The sequence below is a fragment of the Enhydra lutris genome, unplaced genomic scaffold (assembly GCF_002288905.1).
Source record: "Enhydra lutris kenyoni isolate GAN:26980312 unplaced genomic scaffold, ASM228890v2 scaffoldscaffold9, whole genome shotgun sequence".
NCBI classification, from domain to species: Eukaryota; Metazoa; Chordata; class Mammalia; order Carnivora; family Mustelidae; genus Enhydra; species Enhydra lutris.
In genome coordinates, this window is record NW_019154093.1 from 41,857,882 (window position 1) to 41,873,013 (window position 15,132).

The following is a 15,132-nucleotide window of genomic DNA, read 5'->3' on the forward strand; positions in this document are numbered from 1 at the left end:
AAATTCCCAAACTTCTTTATAGTGAATTCTTACCTATTGAGAGTCTAGTTACTTAGTTTAGTGAACCTCAGTTAGTGTGCTAGAGTGAATTTGGTCTGGGGTAGAAAAAGGAATAAATGAAAGATTTAGATGGTATTTCAAAATCTATGTGCAATTTTGTGTGTGCTGGTTACATTCTACATTTTTAGTTACTCTCTCCTCTAAAAAGTAAGCAAATGGAATAGTACCAACTCTCATTAGAATGGTCAGAACTTTCATTTTTGTAGGAGTGGGTAACACATTTACACACAGTAAAATATTTTTGAAACTTAGTAATTATATAAAAAGCTACACACACTGAATTCCACACCTAAAACCAATATTGCACTGTATGTTAACTAACTAGAATTTAAATAAAAATTTGAAACTAAAAAAACAAAAACCCCATACATTAAAATGGATAGTAGAAAAAACTTAAATTCATTAAATGCCTATTACACATGCGTATAAATGTATGTATAATTAAATTATCCACATAACCCTTTAAAATGGTATTGCCTTTCTATTACAGATTAAAAGGTTGAGACTTCAGTCTGCCAAGTCACACCTGACCAAACAGCACAGCTCTTAAGTGGAGAGCAGGTACCAAACAGAGTTCTGTCTTATTGCAGAATTTAAGCTCTTACCACCTCACCTGAGAATCAGATCTCAGTTCAAATTCCATCCTAATCATATAATGAATTTCGGCAAGTCATTTAACCTCCCTAAGCCTTAATCTTCAGACTTAAAATGAGGAGCAGGATTAAAATGAGGAGCAGGATTTCTCTCTCTCAAATAAATAAATTTAAATAAATAAATAAATAAATAAATGTCTGGAACATAACAGATTCTCAGTAAAAATAATGGTATCCATTATTATTAACTTCATAAAAAAGATTCAGTCAAGCTTCACATAAATTCCAAATTTCAGTCTTTCCTAATTTACATGTTTTAGTGTAGAATGAGAAATATGACATATTGACATATTAGAATGATGGGAATCCCCTATAAACTCTCTAATGAAGAGTTTATATCCCAGCCAAACACCACCGGACAAACCTAGAATATATAAACCATGTGTTGTTATGGGGCTGGGTGGCTCAGTTAGTTAAGCATCTGACTCTTGGTTTCGGCTCAGGTCCTGATCTCATGGTCATGAGAGCGAGCCCTTATGTCAGGCTCCACACTCAATGGGAGCTGCTTGACTATTCTCTCCCTTTGCTCCTTCCCCCGCTCTCTGTCCCTCTCTCAAATAAATAAATAAATCTTTAAAACAAATCAAAGAAAAACAGTGTTGTTTTGTTGTATTTATATTTCTTATGAATCAAGTAATATCATATATTTTAAAACCTCAGGATTGAAGCAAAGTTAAGGAGGTTTTGAAAATCACTAATCAAAATATTTAAAAAGTAATTTAAAACCATCATTCTAATTTGTATAGTACCATACAAATATGTAAAAGAATATTTTAAAATTCAACACAAATTTGCAAGTCTCTTCACAATAGCAGGGTTTTCCCCCTCAGTTATGGACAAGTGTCAGAATTTGTGACTGTGTTTTCTTTTTTTCTTTTTTTAAATTTTTTTAAGATTTCATTTATTTATTTGACACAGAGAGAGATCACAAGTAGGCAGAGTACAGAGAGAGAGGGAGAAGCAGGTTCCCCACTGAGCAGAGAGCCCAACGTGGGGCTCGATCCCAGGACCCTGAGATCATGACCTGAGCTGAAGGCAGAGGCTTAACCCACTGAGCCACCCAGGCGCCCCTGTGACTGTGTTTTCAAACCACCACACCAACTGACATGCTAGATCTTTTTACTTGGATATCTGAGGAGTGTGTAAAACTCAGCAAGTCCAAAATTGAACTTAATATCTTTTTTGTTCTCATCAGTCAGTTTCTCCTACCATATCTCTTATTCATTCTGTCAGTTTAATGACATTATCATCCACTTAGTCACTGAAGTCAGAGATCTGGATTGACGCTTGGTGACTTTTTTTTTTTTTTTAATTTTTATTTCTTTTCAGCGTAACAGTATTCATTGTTTTTGCACCACACCCAGTGATCCATGCAATCCGTGCCCTCTCTAATACCCACCACCTGGTTCCCCCAACCTCCCACCCCCCGCCCCTTCAAAACCCTCAGATTGTTTTTCAGAGTCCATAGTCTCTCATGGTTCACCTCCCCTTCCAATTTCCCTCAACTACCTTCTCCTCTCCATCTCCCTTTGTCCTCCACGCTATTTGTTATGCTCCACAAATAATTGACTCTCTCTGCTTGACTTATTTCACTCAGCATAATCTCTTCCAGTCCCATCCATGTTGCTACAAAAGTTGGATATTCATCCTTTCTGATGGAGGCATAAGATGCTTGGTGACTTTTTTTCCCTCAATCTCTCTTTCCAAAAGTTCTCATCATTTTGCCTCATGGGTGCATTTTAATCCATCCTTTCTTTTTTATTTTTACTGTCACTGTTTTAGTTCATAACCTTATCTTTATCCTGATCCATTTTAATAGCTTCATAACTACTCTTCATTTTTTTCTTTTCTTTTTTTTTTCTTCAGCTTCTTTGATTCCATTTTCTAACTGTAGTTTTGAAGAAGTATTCAAGGTGTAAATAGGGCCATAGCATTCCCCAGCTTAACATCTTTCACTGGCACACTATTACCTATTGAAAAAGTTCCAATGTATTATCATGGCATACCCTGTGCCCATGCCCTGTGCCCTTCCTACCTCTTAAACCTCATATCCAGTCGCTGTCATGTGAATGACCCCACATTCTGCAATTATTATTAAATCCACTACATTGTTAACACTCAGTGGGGGTTCTCTCTGTGCCAGGCATATTCTAAATACTTCATACGCATTAACTTATCATCTGTGCACAATTACCCTGTGAAACAGTATCTATTCACATGATAGTAATACAAATATACTCCTTTTTCTCCATGTGTATCATGTTATTCCATGTTTCCAAGCCTTTTCTCATACAGTCTTCTCTATCTCGACACCCCTCATTCTCCCTAACCCACTCCACTCTCAATTTCTGATTTCTGCTTAGCTTTCAAAACTCAGTTTACAGATTATCTCTTCCTGAAAGTCTTCCCTGATGTTCCAGGCTAGCATACATATCCTTTCTTTATGTTTATTATACCATATGTGCATCTCTATCTCTGTATTTACCGTTGCATATTGAAACACTCTGCCCCTTTCCAGATTATAAACTTTTTGAGAACAAACATTTGAGCTATTAATTTTTTGTCTTCCAAAAAGCTAATTCAATGACTGATTCCTAATAGGTGCTCAATACTTGTTTATTGAAGTGAATTAGAGAATGAGCAGATATCCCAGTCATAGCATTCAATTTCCTGTCTCACTAATGGCATCTAGTTCATCATAATACGGTAGATGTTCCCAAGAATGCCACTCACTGCTCTTCTGTTGTCTCTGGAGATATTTCTTTAAATACTGTGTGTTTCTTATTAACTACACAGTTCTAATACTTAAATTTTAATAGGTGGATGATTTTAAAGTAAGTTCTAAATAAAACTCCTCTTTCTATGCATTGCAACTGTGAAATATTTCCCTCTGAGTCTTATGTTCCCTTTTTGCTTAATAAACTCATATTCATCTTTCAAGTTCAGCTTAAAAGATAGTTCCTTAAGGAACTTTCCTGACCCCTCTAGCTTCCTGTAAAATAGCACTATTATGAATAGCACATTCACAGCATCCTCTACCTTTTTCTTCCTAGAACTTGGCTAAATAAAATTTGAGCACTTGTATCATTATTTTTTCTTTTATTTTAGAAAGCATTCACTATAATATTAAGGCATTTATATTTCAACATTATATTTCTCATACCTGGTTTCAGTCATTTATTCAAAAAAAATTATTACAAACCTAATATGTGATAGACACTGTGCTACGAACTGAGGTAAAACAGTGAGTTAGACATACAAATTTTCCCTGTTCTTAGGAAATTTGTATTTCTAGCAGAAGAGGTGGGTCATGAGCAAGAAAACAAATAGAAACTATCAGAAAAAAACTCTCACAAATAAAACAAAAAGGAAAAACAACACAGTAAAAAGTTTAAGGACACTATTTAAAATCGAGAAATCATGGAGGGCTTCCCTAGGAAGATGTTACTTGAGCTGATCTCTAATGGGAAAAGAAAAGCCAAATGGGAAGGAGAGAAAAGAGGGAAAGAAGAATGCTAAATAACTTGGTTTATATAGAGTTCTTTTGGCAAAAACGTTAACGATTGTGTGTTCTTTTCTCAAGGTGAAGAAGGACTGGTGGCATTCTTGTTTGGTTCTGGTGATTTGGTGATAAAAAGACAAGAATATGGGGGAAGAGGGATGTGTGTACCCTTTCTTATGAAACTATCTATTGGATTTAAGTGATGAGAAGATATAGCAAGTCTTGAATTTTTCTTGTCTCTTATTTAAATGATAATGTGTGGGCCAAGTTTGGCAGAAGGAAGAACAAACATCAGGAGCCATCCTTGATCCCACTTTTCAGTGCATTTGGAAAGTGAGTTTTTAAAATGATAGGAAGGGGAGATAGCAAAATACTGAGCCAAGTCTCGGCTATATAATTGCTGTGAAAGCTTCCTCCCTTAGTATGTACAAAGAAGGCCTGAGACTCCTACTTTGATAATCTAGGCATTTTGAACATGTGAGGTCAATAGGAATTCCTTGGCTTATGTAATCAAGACCTATGTTCTCTCCCTTAGACCCAGAGGGCCTCAGAGTCACAATGTCAGGGAGAAGATCTTAGTACTAGTGTCATTTACTATTAATCTTCAGACCTAGTACTTAAAATAATTTTCATAACAAGTTTTCTTCTGCTATTAAAATAATTTTTCATAGCAGTAAACAGCATTCATTGTTCCTAAGACAAAATGGTGGGGTCAGAGAGATACCCTTACAGGGATATAGTAAAATGTGTCCTTTTCCTTCTTGAATAATTTTGAATCTTCTGTTGTATATATGACCATGATATACATACTAAATTGTCTATGTAACAGCCCTTTTGTTACATAGATGGATGGATTGTAGCCTTAAAAAACAATCTAGGTTATAAAATAAAGATGTGCAGAAAGTTAAAAGCAAAGAGGTTTGGGGTGGGGAGGAATCACTCCAAGTATAAGGAAAGGAAAAGAAGAAGATGATGAACTAAAGGGAAAGCATGGAATTTGAGTAATACAGACAGACTTGAAGGGTGGAATGCAGGAAATGAAAGACACTCTAAGCTGGCAAAACCTCCATGGGCTCTAATCAGTAATCCTCTGAAAGTGCAAAGCATTATTATAACTGCATTAGGCTAATAACATAGCAACCTCCTGTTTTGGGTGAAATACTTGGATGTAGATAGTAAATTCTTAGATATGGGAAAACATTTATTTAATTAGTGGAAGTTTGATTATCTCTGGATGTGTTCCATTAGTGTGCCTTGGTTATCTGGGTATATCCATTATCAGTAGTTTGCCTTAGCAAGTCCATTTAGTGAGTTCCACCAAGGCATTTTTCTGCTTAACTCCTTGTGACCAAGTATCAGGGAACTGGGCCTTAGTGGTTTTCAGGTTTCTTTGCATACACTTTGGTAGTTTGTCAGAGCAATGATAGCAGTGAAGAATTTCCTGTACATGTGCGCCTCAGCCCACAGTTAGCAGGAGGTGGGAAATCAGGCGGAGATGCCTTCCAGAGCCGAGGGGCCTCTTGGCATTTCCCTGGCAACCTCATGCTTATCATCAGCCAGAACCCAGGCACTCATTAGGCTCTTGATGAAAAGCATCCCAAAGAAAATGCCAGCAAATTGTGCCACTGTGCTGGCAGGAAATTAAAACTGCTCAGAGCAAATGGAGCCAAGAGAGCTGTTGAAATGAAAGGTAACATCAAGGGTGTGATCACTGACTTACACAGACCGTCAGGATTCAAGATGCGGCTTTCTGCTTCACTAGGGAAAGCGGGAGGCCCTCTCCGCTGTCTGCCACAGTCAGTCCAACAGAGAGGCTGAGACAGGCAGGGAGGTGGACTTTGTGATTTAAGTAAGCTTTGTTATGCTTGGGTAAATGTGCGGGGTTTAAGTTATTTTTCCCAAAGGAGAAACAGAAATAAGAAATTTTGTGTTGTTTTTTTTTGTTTTGTTTTCTGGTCCCAAACACTTAAAGACCAAATTTAGTAAAAAAACAACTCAAAGCACCATAGGTCCTATTAAACCGGGGGCAGACAAACTTCAGAACCTATGAATCTAGCAGCAGGACAGATGAAGAGGTATTTTAATTTCAGAGAACTTTTTGTTGGTGATGCTACTTTTATCCTGAGACTAAAATAGCCATTAGCAATGAGGAAGAAAGGGAGGTGCTCAATGGAAGGCAGCACCAACATGCAGAGGACACTGAAATTTTCATCACACTAGGGGCGGTAGGCAGAGTAATGGCCCCCTACAGATGTCCAGGTCCAGTTCCCAGCAGCTTATGAGTATGCTGCCTTACATGGGAAAGGGGAATTAAGACTGCTAATTAGATGACTTTTTGAGAAAGATTATCCTGGATTATCCCAGTGGGCCCAAAATCATAGCAGGGGTCCTTAAATGTGGAAGAGGAAGGCAGAAGCAGAGGTCAGAGTGATATGGAGTGAAAAAGATTCAGCCAGCCATTGATAGCTTTGAAAATATAAAAGGGGACCACAGCCAAGAAATGTCAGTGGCCTTTTGAGCCTGGAAAAACACAAGGAAGTGGATGTTCCTCTGGAGCCTCTAGAAAGGAGTGCCAACACCTCGACTTTAGCCCATTGAGAACTATTTTGGACTTCTGACTTGTAGAACTATAATAAAGTATTGTTTAAGTCACTAAGTTTGCAGTAATTAACCACAACAACAATAGAAATGGAATATATTGGTATTTAGAAAAATTTATGTGATGTTCCATAAAAGAGTTTCCAAGTTCTTTTATAATTCTTGGGGCAAAATAGTAAGGCAAGAAAGCAGTGAAAATATCTGAAAGGCATATTTACATGTTAGAATTGTAGGCACATGCATTATCTCACTTAATCTTTACAACAGCCTTAGAATGACATACCATAGCTCTAATCTGTAAATAAGGATCTTTCTTAAGAGTAAAACGAATTTTGTCCTTCAACCAATTAAAGTGGTCCTCCATCTCACCTACATTAAAATCCAAATTTCTTATCTTAAACTCCAAAGCACCACATCCATAGTATCAAAGTATGGACTCCTAATCAGCATCAACTGGGGCTTTGTTAGAAAAGCAACTCTCAGGTTCCACTACAGACCTTTCAGTCCGAATATCTGGGGGTAGTGCTCAGGAATCTGTGGTTTAACACGTGCTCCATCAATGAAACTAGGAACTGGTTCTTTGAAAGAATTAACAAAATTGATAAACCACTAGCCAGACTTATCACAGAGAGAGAGAGAAAGAGAGAGTGAAAGACCCAAATAAATAAAATCATTAATGAAAGAAGAGAGATCACAACCAAGAACAAAGAAATACAAACAATTATAAGAGAATATTTTGAGCAATTATATGCCAACAAATTAAACAATCTGGAAGAAATGGATAAATGTTTAGAAACACATAAATTACCAAAACAGAAACAGGAAGAAAGAGAAAATCTGAACAGACCCACCAGCAAAGACATTGAATCATCAATCAAAAATCTCCCAACAAACAAAAGTTCAGGGCTGGATGGCTTTCCAGGGGAATTCTAACAAACAAAGAAGAATTAATGCCTGTTCTTCTGAAACTGTTCTAAAAAAATAGAAATGGAAGGAAAACTTCTAAACTCATTCTATGAGTCCAGCATTACCTTCATTCCAAAACCAGGAAAAGACTCCACTAAAAAAGGAGAATTGTAGGCCAATATGCCTGAAGAACGTACATCCAAAATTTCTCAACAAGATACTAGCTAAACGGGTCCAACAGTACACTGAAAGGATTATTTACCATAATGGAGTGGGATTTATTCCTAGGCTGTAGGGGTGGTTCAGCATCCATAAATCAATCAATGTAATATGCCACATTAATAAAAGAAAGGGTAAGAAATATATGTTCCTCTCTTTAGATGCAGAAAAGGCATTTGACAAAATACAGTACCCTTTCTTGATAAAAACCCTCAACAAAGTAGGAACAGAGGGAACACACCTCAACATCATGAATGCCATACCAAAAAAAGACCCATAGTTAAGGTCATCCTCAATGTGGAAAATCGGAGAGCTTTTCAAGAAGAAGAGAGGAATGTCGACTCTCAACACTGTTGTTCAACATAGTACTGGAAGTCCTAGCCTCAGTAATCAGACAATAAAAAGAAATAAAGGCATACAGATTGGCAAGGAAGGAGTCAAACTTTCACTCTTTGCAGATTACATGATATTCTATGTGGAAAATCTGAAAGACTCCACCAAAAAATTGCTAGAATTCAGCAAAGTCACAGGATGTAAAATCAATGCACAGAAATCTGTTACATTTCTATACACCAATAATGAAGCAGAAGAAAGAGAAATCAAGGAGGAATTGATCCCATTTACAACTACACGAAAAACTACAAGATAGGAATCAACCTAATGAAAGACGTAAAAATTCTGTACTCTGAAAACTATAAAACACTGATGAAAGAAATTGAGGAAGACACAAAGAAATGGAAAAACTTTCCATGCTCACAAATTGGAAGAACAAAGTTTTGTTAACATCTCTATATTACCCAAAACAATCTACAGATTCAATGCATCCCCTATCAAAATAACACCAGCATTTTCACAGAGCTAGAACAAAGAATTCTAAAATCTATATGGAACCAGAAAAGACCCCAGAGAATCAAAGGAACATTGAATAAGAAAACCAAACTGGAGTCATCACAACCCAGACTTCAAGCTGTATTACAAAGCTATAATCAAGACAGTGTGGTAATGGCACAAAAACAGACTCATGGATCAATAGAATAGAATTGAAAACCCAGAAATGGACCCACAACTATATGGTCAACGATCTTCAGCAAAGCAGGAAAGAATGTCCAATGAAAAAAAAAAAAAAACAGTGTCTTCAACAAATGGTGTTGAGAAAACTGAATAGCCACATGCAGAACAAAGAAATTGGATCACTTTCTTTTATCATACACAAAAATAAATTCCATATGGATGAATGACCTAAGTGTGAGACAAGAATCCTAGAGGAGAACAATGGCAGCAACATCTTTTAACCTGCTGCAGCAACTTCTTACTGGAAAGAAGGCAAGGGAAACAAAAAACAAAACAAAACAAAACAAGAGAACTATTGGGACTTCATCAGGATAAAAAGCTACTGCACAGCAAAGGAAACAATCAACACAACTAAAAGACAGCCAGTGGAAGGGGAGAAGATATTTGTAAATGGCATATTGGATAAAGGGTTAATATCCAAAATCTATAAGAACTTACCAAACTCAAAATCCAAATAAAAAAATCCAGTCAAGAAATGGGTGGAAGATGTGAACAGACATTTTTCCAAGGAAGACATATAAATGGCTAGCAAACATATGAAAAAATGTTCAACATCAGTTATCATAAGGGAAATACAAATCAAAACCACTATGAGATACCACCTTGCAGCAGTCAGAATGGCTGAAATGAACAATTCAGGAAACAACAGATGTTGGTGAGGATGCAGAGAGAGGGGAACCCTCTTCCACTGTTGGTAGGAATGCAAACTGGTACAACCGCTCTGGAAAACTGAATGGAGGTTCCTCAGAAAGTTAAAAATAGAGTTTCCCTTTGATCCAGCAATTGCACTACTGGGTATTTATACAAAGGATACAAAAATAGTGATTTGAAGGGGCATATGCATACTGATGTTTATAGCATCATTATCAACACTAGCCAAATTATGGAAAGAGCCCAGATATCCATCAACTGAAGAATGGATAAAGATGTGGTATATATATTCCATTCCATAATATTCCATTATATATATAATGGAATATTACTCAGCCATCAAAAAGAACAAAATCTTTCCATTTGCAATGATGATGTGAAGTGAAATAAGTCAATCAGAGAAAGACAAATACCATATGATTTCACACATGTGTTTATTTAAGAAAATAAACAGATGAACATAAGGGAAGGGAAGGAAAAATAAAAGAAGATAAAAACAGAGAGGGAGGCAAACTATAAAACACTCTTAACTATAGGGAACAAACAGGGTTGCTGGAGGGGAGATAGGGAGGGGATGGGCTAAATGTGTGATGGGCATTAAGGAGTACACTTGTGTTGAACACTGGGATATATTTAAGTGATGAATCACTAAATTCTACCTCTGAAACTAATACTACACTATATGTTAACTAACTTGAATTTAAATAAAATCCTTAAAGAAAATAAATAACATGTGCTCTTGGTGATTCTTATACACACTACAAAGTTTGTGGAGCACTTCTGCACATGATATGTGCTTATCTATTTCTCCACCCAGCTCTGGAACCACTGTCATCCTTGCTTGTGATATTCCAACCACATTGGCCACCTTTCATTTCTGAAGGTGTCATATTTCCTCCCATCTTGGAACCTTTACATTATCTGTTCCTTCTGCCTAATAGGCTCTTTTTTAATTTTAATTTTATTTTTTTATTATTTATTAGACAGCGAGAGAGCATAAGCAGGGAGCAACAGGCAGAAAGAGGAGAAACAGGCTCCCCGCTGAGCAGGGAGCCCAACAATGGGGCCCCATTCCAGGACTCCTAGATCATGACCTGAGCCAAAGATAGATGCTTAACCAACTGAGCCCGTATTAGGCTCTTTAGAAATGTGCTTATTGGCTCATGTCATTTGGGTCTTGAAGTTTCCCTGATTGTGAGCATAGGAGAGTACAAAGAAAAAGTGCTAATAGGACAGGCTCCTCATTATTTCATCATAACCTATGTCTGTGATTTGAGAAAATTACAGATCGACCAGTCATGAATTGAAATCTGTGGATAAGAAAATGGGCACTAGTTGTTCACTCTGTAGACTTAAGTTTTGCTACAAATTTTAGCAATTTTCATCACAATGTTATTGTTGATTTTCTTAGAAGAAACTGGTATTGGGATATTACATTTGGAAAAGCTTTTAGTCTAGTTCTTAATCTAATTCTTAATCTAATTACTCCATCTCATGATCTTGCATGCTCTATTAATTTTCATTCTTTTTTTTGAAGGGGTGATTTGATAAACAGGCATAGCTATCAGCATATACTCTATACATTAGGTGTATTCTGAACAAGTGTTAACTATGAACTCTCTGGGATGGATAAGCACATATGATTTTTCAATTGCTAAAATTTGCCATTTTTACGATGAGTTCTATTGCATTTCACAAGTCTCTTGGCAGGGTCTTTAAGGCTGACTTTGTTTTTCTCTTGTATAAATTAGCTTCGATAGAATATATTTATAGTTAAAACATAAAATAGTATCAAAAAGTTTAGTTCTGGTGCACCTGGGTAGCTCAGTGGGTTAAAGCCTCTGCCTTCGGCTCAGATCAGGATCCCACAGTCCTGAGATCGAGCCCTGCGTCGCATCGGGCTCTCTGCTCAGCAGGGAGCCTGCTTCCCCCTCTCTCTCTCTGCCTGCCTCTCTGCCAACTTGTGAGCTCTGTCTGTCAAATAAATAAATAAAATCTTAAAAAAAAAAAAAGTTCAGTTCTACTAAAAATCAGGAGTCTACTCAGAAGAGCATTTAGCATTTTTTAATTTTTCACAATATGTTACCTACTGCAGTAGACGCCCTAATTTGGGTGGTGTTATATGATAGAAATTTATCAGTTGTGTAGAAGTCCAGTGAGGGCATTTCTGGTCAATGCATAGCTTTTTCCCATCCCTTAGGGCCTTGAAACCTTCTGTATCCGGCAAGCAAAAGGGAAGAGCAGAGAAGGCTCACCTTCTTCTTAAACCCCAGAGCTGGAAGTGGCATTGCTTTTGCTTATGCCTTGGTGAGAATTTGTCGCAAGGCCACATCTGCTTGCCTTGGTGAGAATTTGTTGCAAGGCCACATCTGCTTGCAAAGGCAATAGGAAACTTGTCCCTGAGTAGACAGACATTCTCAGTGGCAAAATCACCCCATAAATGGGGAGTACAAATATTTGTAGGAAGATAGCTATCTCCTGCCACAAAAACCTATGTTAATTATCTTTGTGCCATGTTATGCTGCAGTTGCCAACCAAATGCATCGTTCAAAGAAAATACATCCCTCTCTCCTGGTTACCATATGTGCTTTTTACCCTTTTAATGGTACCCTTAGCACCTCATATTTCCTCATTTAGAAATTCTCATTTATATTCAACTACACTAAGCTTCTTAAGGATAGGACCATAGTCACCTTGTTCTTTGTACCCCTACTATCCAATACAGTGCTTAACACAGTGCTGCACATGTAGTAGAGTCTCAGTGAATTATTTTGAATGAATGAATGAGTAGGTGAATGAATGAATGAATGAAAGTACTGAATTCCTATTACAATATATTATCTCTCAAGACATATCATACATTTCAAGCCACCTCTAATCACTTTTGAGTTGTATGATGAGCTGAATAAATCAAACAAAAATTAAGACCCTTTGTCCTTTTTGTCTTTCCATGAAGGACACGATGCAATTGTCACACTCCTGAAGCATTATAAGAGACCACAGGATGAATTGCCCTGTAATGAATATTCTCAGCCTGGAGGAGGTATCCCTTTCTTAATAAGTTTTTGTTGTTATTACAATATTGTGCCCAAAGGTAAACCTTTATTTCTATTACTATTATTCTAGGGCTAGGGATGAGAGCATGTCAGATTGGGTTTATTTTAAGAAAACTTATGTCTGGATGAGGCTGAAAATAAAGAATCCTTCACTTAAGCTGTTTTCTAGCTCATGAATCTGCAGTCCCTTCAGGTTTAGCATTCCCTGGACTAGATGTTTATGAGGCCTATGCATGACCAGGAAGGCCTGGGTGAGCTGAGAGCAGTCGTTTTCCATTTCAGTAATCTATTAAGGCAGGCCAGAGAATACTCATACCCAGACACAAATTAAATCTGCCAGAGTCTACTACACCTTTTTTTTAAATTTTTAATCTTTTTATGTACTCTCTAAATAAACACTTGCTATACAGTTTCAGTATCCAGAAAAAGACCTGGGTTAAAACTATATTCTCACTTGGTTTTCTAAGCAAATTTCTTTTGTCACCTGCTTCTTTTGATAATGCTTTATGTTTATGTAGAAAAAAAAAGCTACTTTCAACTCTATAATATAATTTGATTTCTAGATGGCTCCTTTGTGTCTCTTCCATCCCCCTTGGGGAAGATTAAAAGCATGACAAAAGGTATTTTAATATAAGACAGTTGTTATATTTTATTACAAAGGATAACTATTGCCTCAAGTATGATAACTTTCTGTTTTGTTTTACACATTATAAATGATGACTACTTTGCATGCATAACCAATATTATCAACAAACCATTCTTTCCATGATTAACCTTACCCGCTGTACTCTTTTGCACATGCTATCTTGGGTCATGAAGGTATAGCAGTGAAAATTTCCCCACTATTAAAGAAAGATCAAATTTTTTAGACATTTGTATTTTTAATGAAGTCTAAATTACAAATATTAATATCTCTAAGGAGAATTGGGAATAGGTTTGCCATAGGAAAATAAATTTTTAAAAATAAGTTATTTTCCAAAAGATCCCAAATAAGTAATGCTTTGGGGAATTTTTGAGTGTGTGCTGCACACAGAAATTAATACCATTGAATCAGGAAAATTAATATATATTATACACACACATATATGATTCAACTATAAATTCATATTTAACTTTAGAATTTTCAGTTTTTAAAAATTATTTTTGGTGTGAGATGTTTCATCTGAATGATTCATGCACTTATTTTTTGACATCTAATTGGCATCCCTTTGAGATTTGGCTTATGGATATTTGGCTAAGCCCATTGTGATAGGTTGCAGGGATCGACCAGATAAAGCTCGTTATCATGATGTGCTATGAACTGTACTCCAGGGTTGCTGTGTCACACAGACAAGCTAGTTATTGATCAGATTAGGAATAAACACTTAGCCCTGATAACAAAGGTCAGGGAACAGAGAAAGAAAACTAACATGTTTTTAACGCAAAGGGATAGAGATCATTTGTGATAAGGTTTTATTATCTCTAAGTAGTCAATTGTATTTGGAAAATTAAATGTTACTAGGGAATGACATTTTTGGTAAAGTATATATGTGTATCATGTGTACACATTTATGTGTGTTTTTTGTCTTAAAAAATAACATAACAATTCCTATTTGCAGAGAAAGCAGATGTTCTCCTCCTAAGGGCTGGATTGCCTTCACATTTCCATCTTCAGCTCTCTGAAATTGAGTTCCATGAGATTATCGGCTCAGGTAACCTACGAAAACACTAGTCTGCTTTAGTTTCAAGAGCTCAAGATAATATGTGTTTATTCATTTCTCTTAAACAATTTTAGGTTCTTTTGGGAAAGTATATAAAGGACGATGCAGGAATAAAATAGTGGCGATAAAACGGTAAGCAAACAAAGAAAATTTAGCATCAGACAGGAGTTGTGAACTTTTAGACGCCTATGCACAGCGAGCCCCTTGTTTTGATCCATCTGTTGGCTGAGGATTTCCTGTTCCTGCCATTTCCAGTTATCGAGCCAACACCTACTGCTCCAAATCAGATGTGGATATGTTTTGCCGAGAGGTGTCCATTCTCTGCCGGCTCAATCATCCCTGTGTAATTCAGTTCGTGGGTGCTTGCTTGAATGATCCCAGCCAGTTTGCCATCGTCACTCAGTACATATCAGGGGGCTCTCTGTTCTCCCTCCTTCATGAACAGAAGAGGTATGGTTCTCTTGTTCAGACTTACCATTTTACCCATCGTCGGAATTATCCTTGCAGTACTTCAGAGGCTTTCCTCTTGGATAAGCCTTTACCTTCTGAAATCTCTGAGTGCTAGGAAAGGTGGCATTTTAAAGGTGGCTAATAATTTATGCCCAATAATTATGTTTTAGTGAATAGAAATATTTCTGTGCTTTCTTAACAGGAACTCAGTTGGGGATAACAAATTCAAGGAATTTAAATTAGCAAATGAAGCTTATAATAATTAG

General features: G+C 36.7%; 1 protein-coding gene across 1 annotated transcript in view; it reads left to right on the plus strand.

The window, feature by feature from the left end:
* The window catches only part of LOC111143132 (serine/threonine-protein kinase TNNI3K), a 312,262-nt gene that overhangs the window by 138,775 nt on the left and 158,355 nt on the right, over positions 1-15,132 (plus strand). The window contains exons 12-16 of the mRNA XM_022496630.1: positions 12,617-12,703; positions 13,280-13,336; positions 14,315-14,407; positions 14,491-14,548; positions 14,672-14,866. Coding sequence (XP_022352338.1) covers positions 12,617-12,703; positions 13,280-13,336; positions 14,315-14,407; positions 14,491-14,548; positions 14,672-14,866 — 490 coding nt within the window. The remainder of the gene's footprint in view (positions 1-12,616; positions 12,704-13,279; positions 13,337-14,314; positions 14,408-14,490; positions 14,549-14,671; positions 14,867-15,132) is intronic.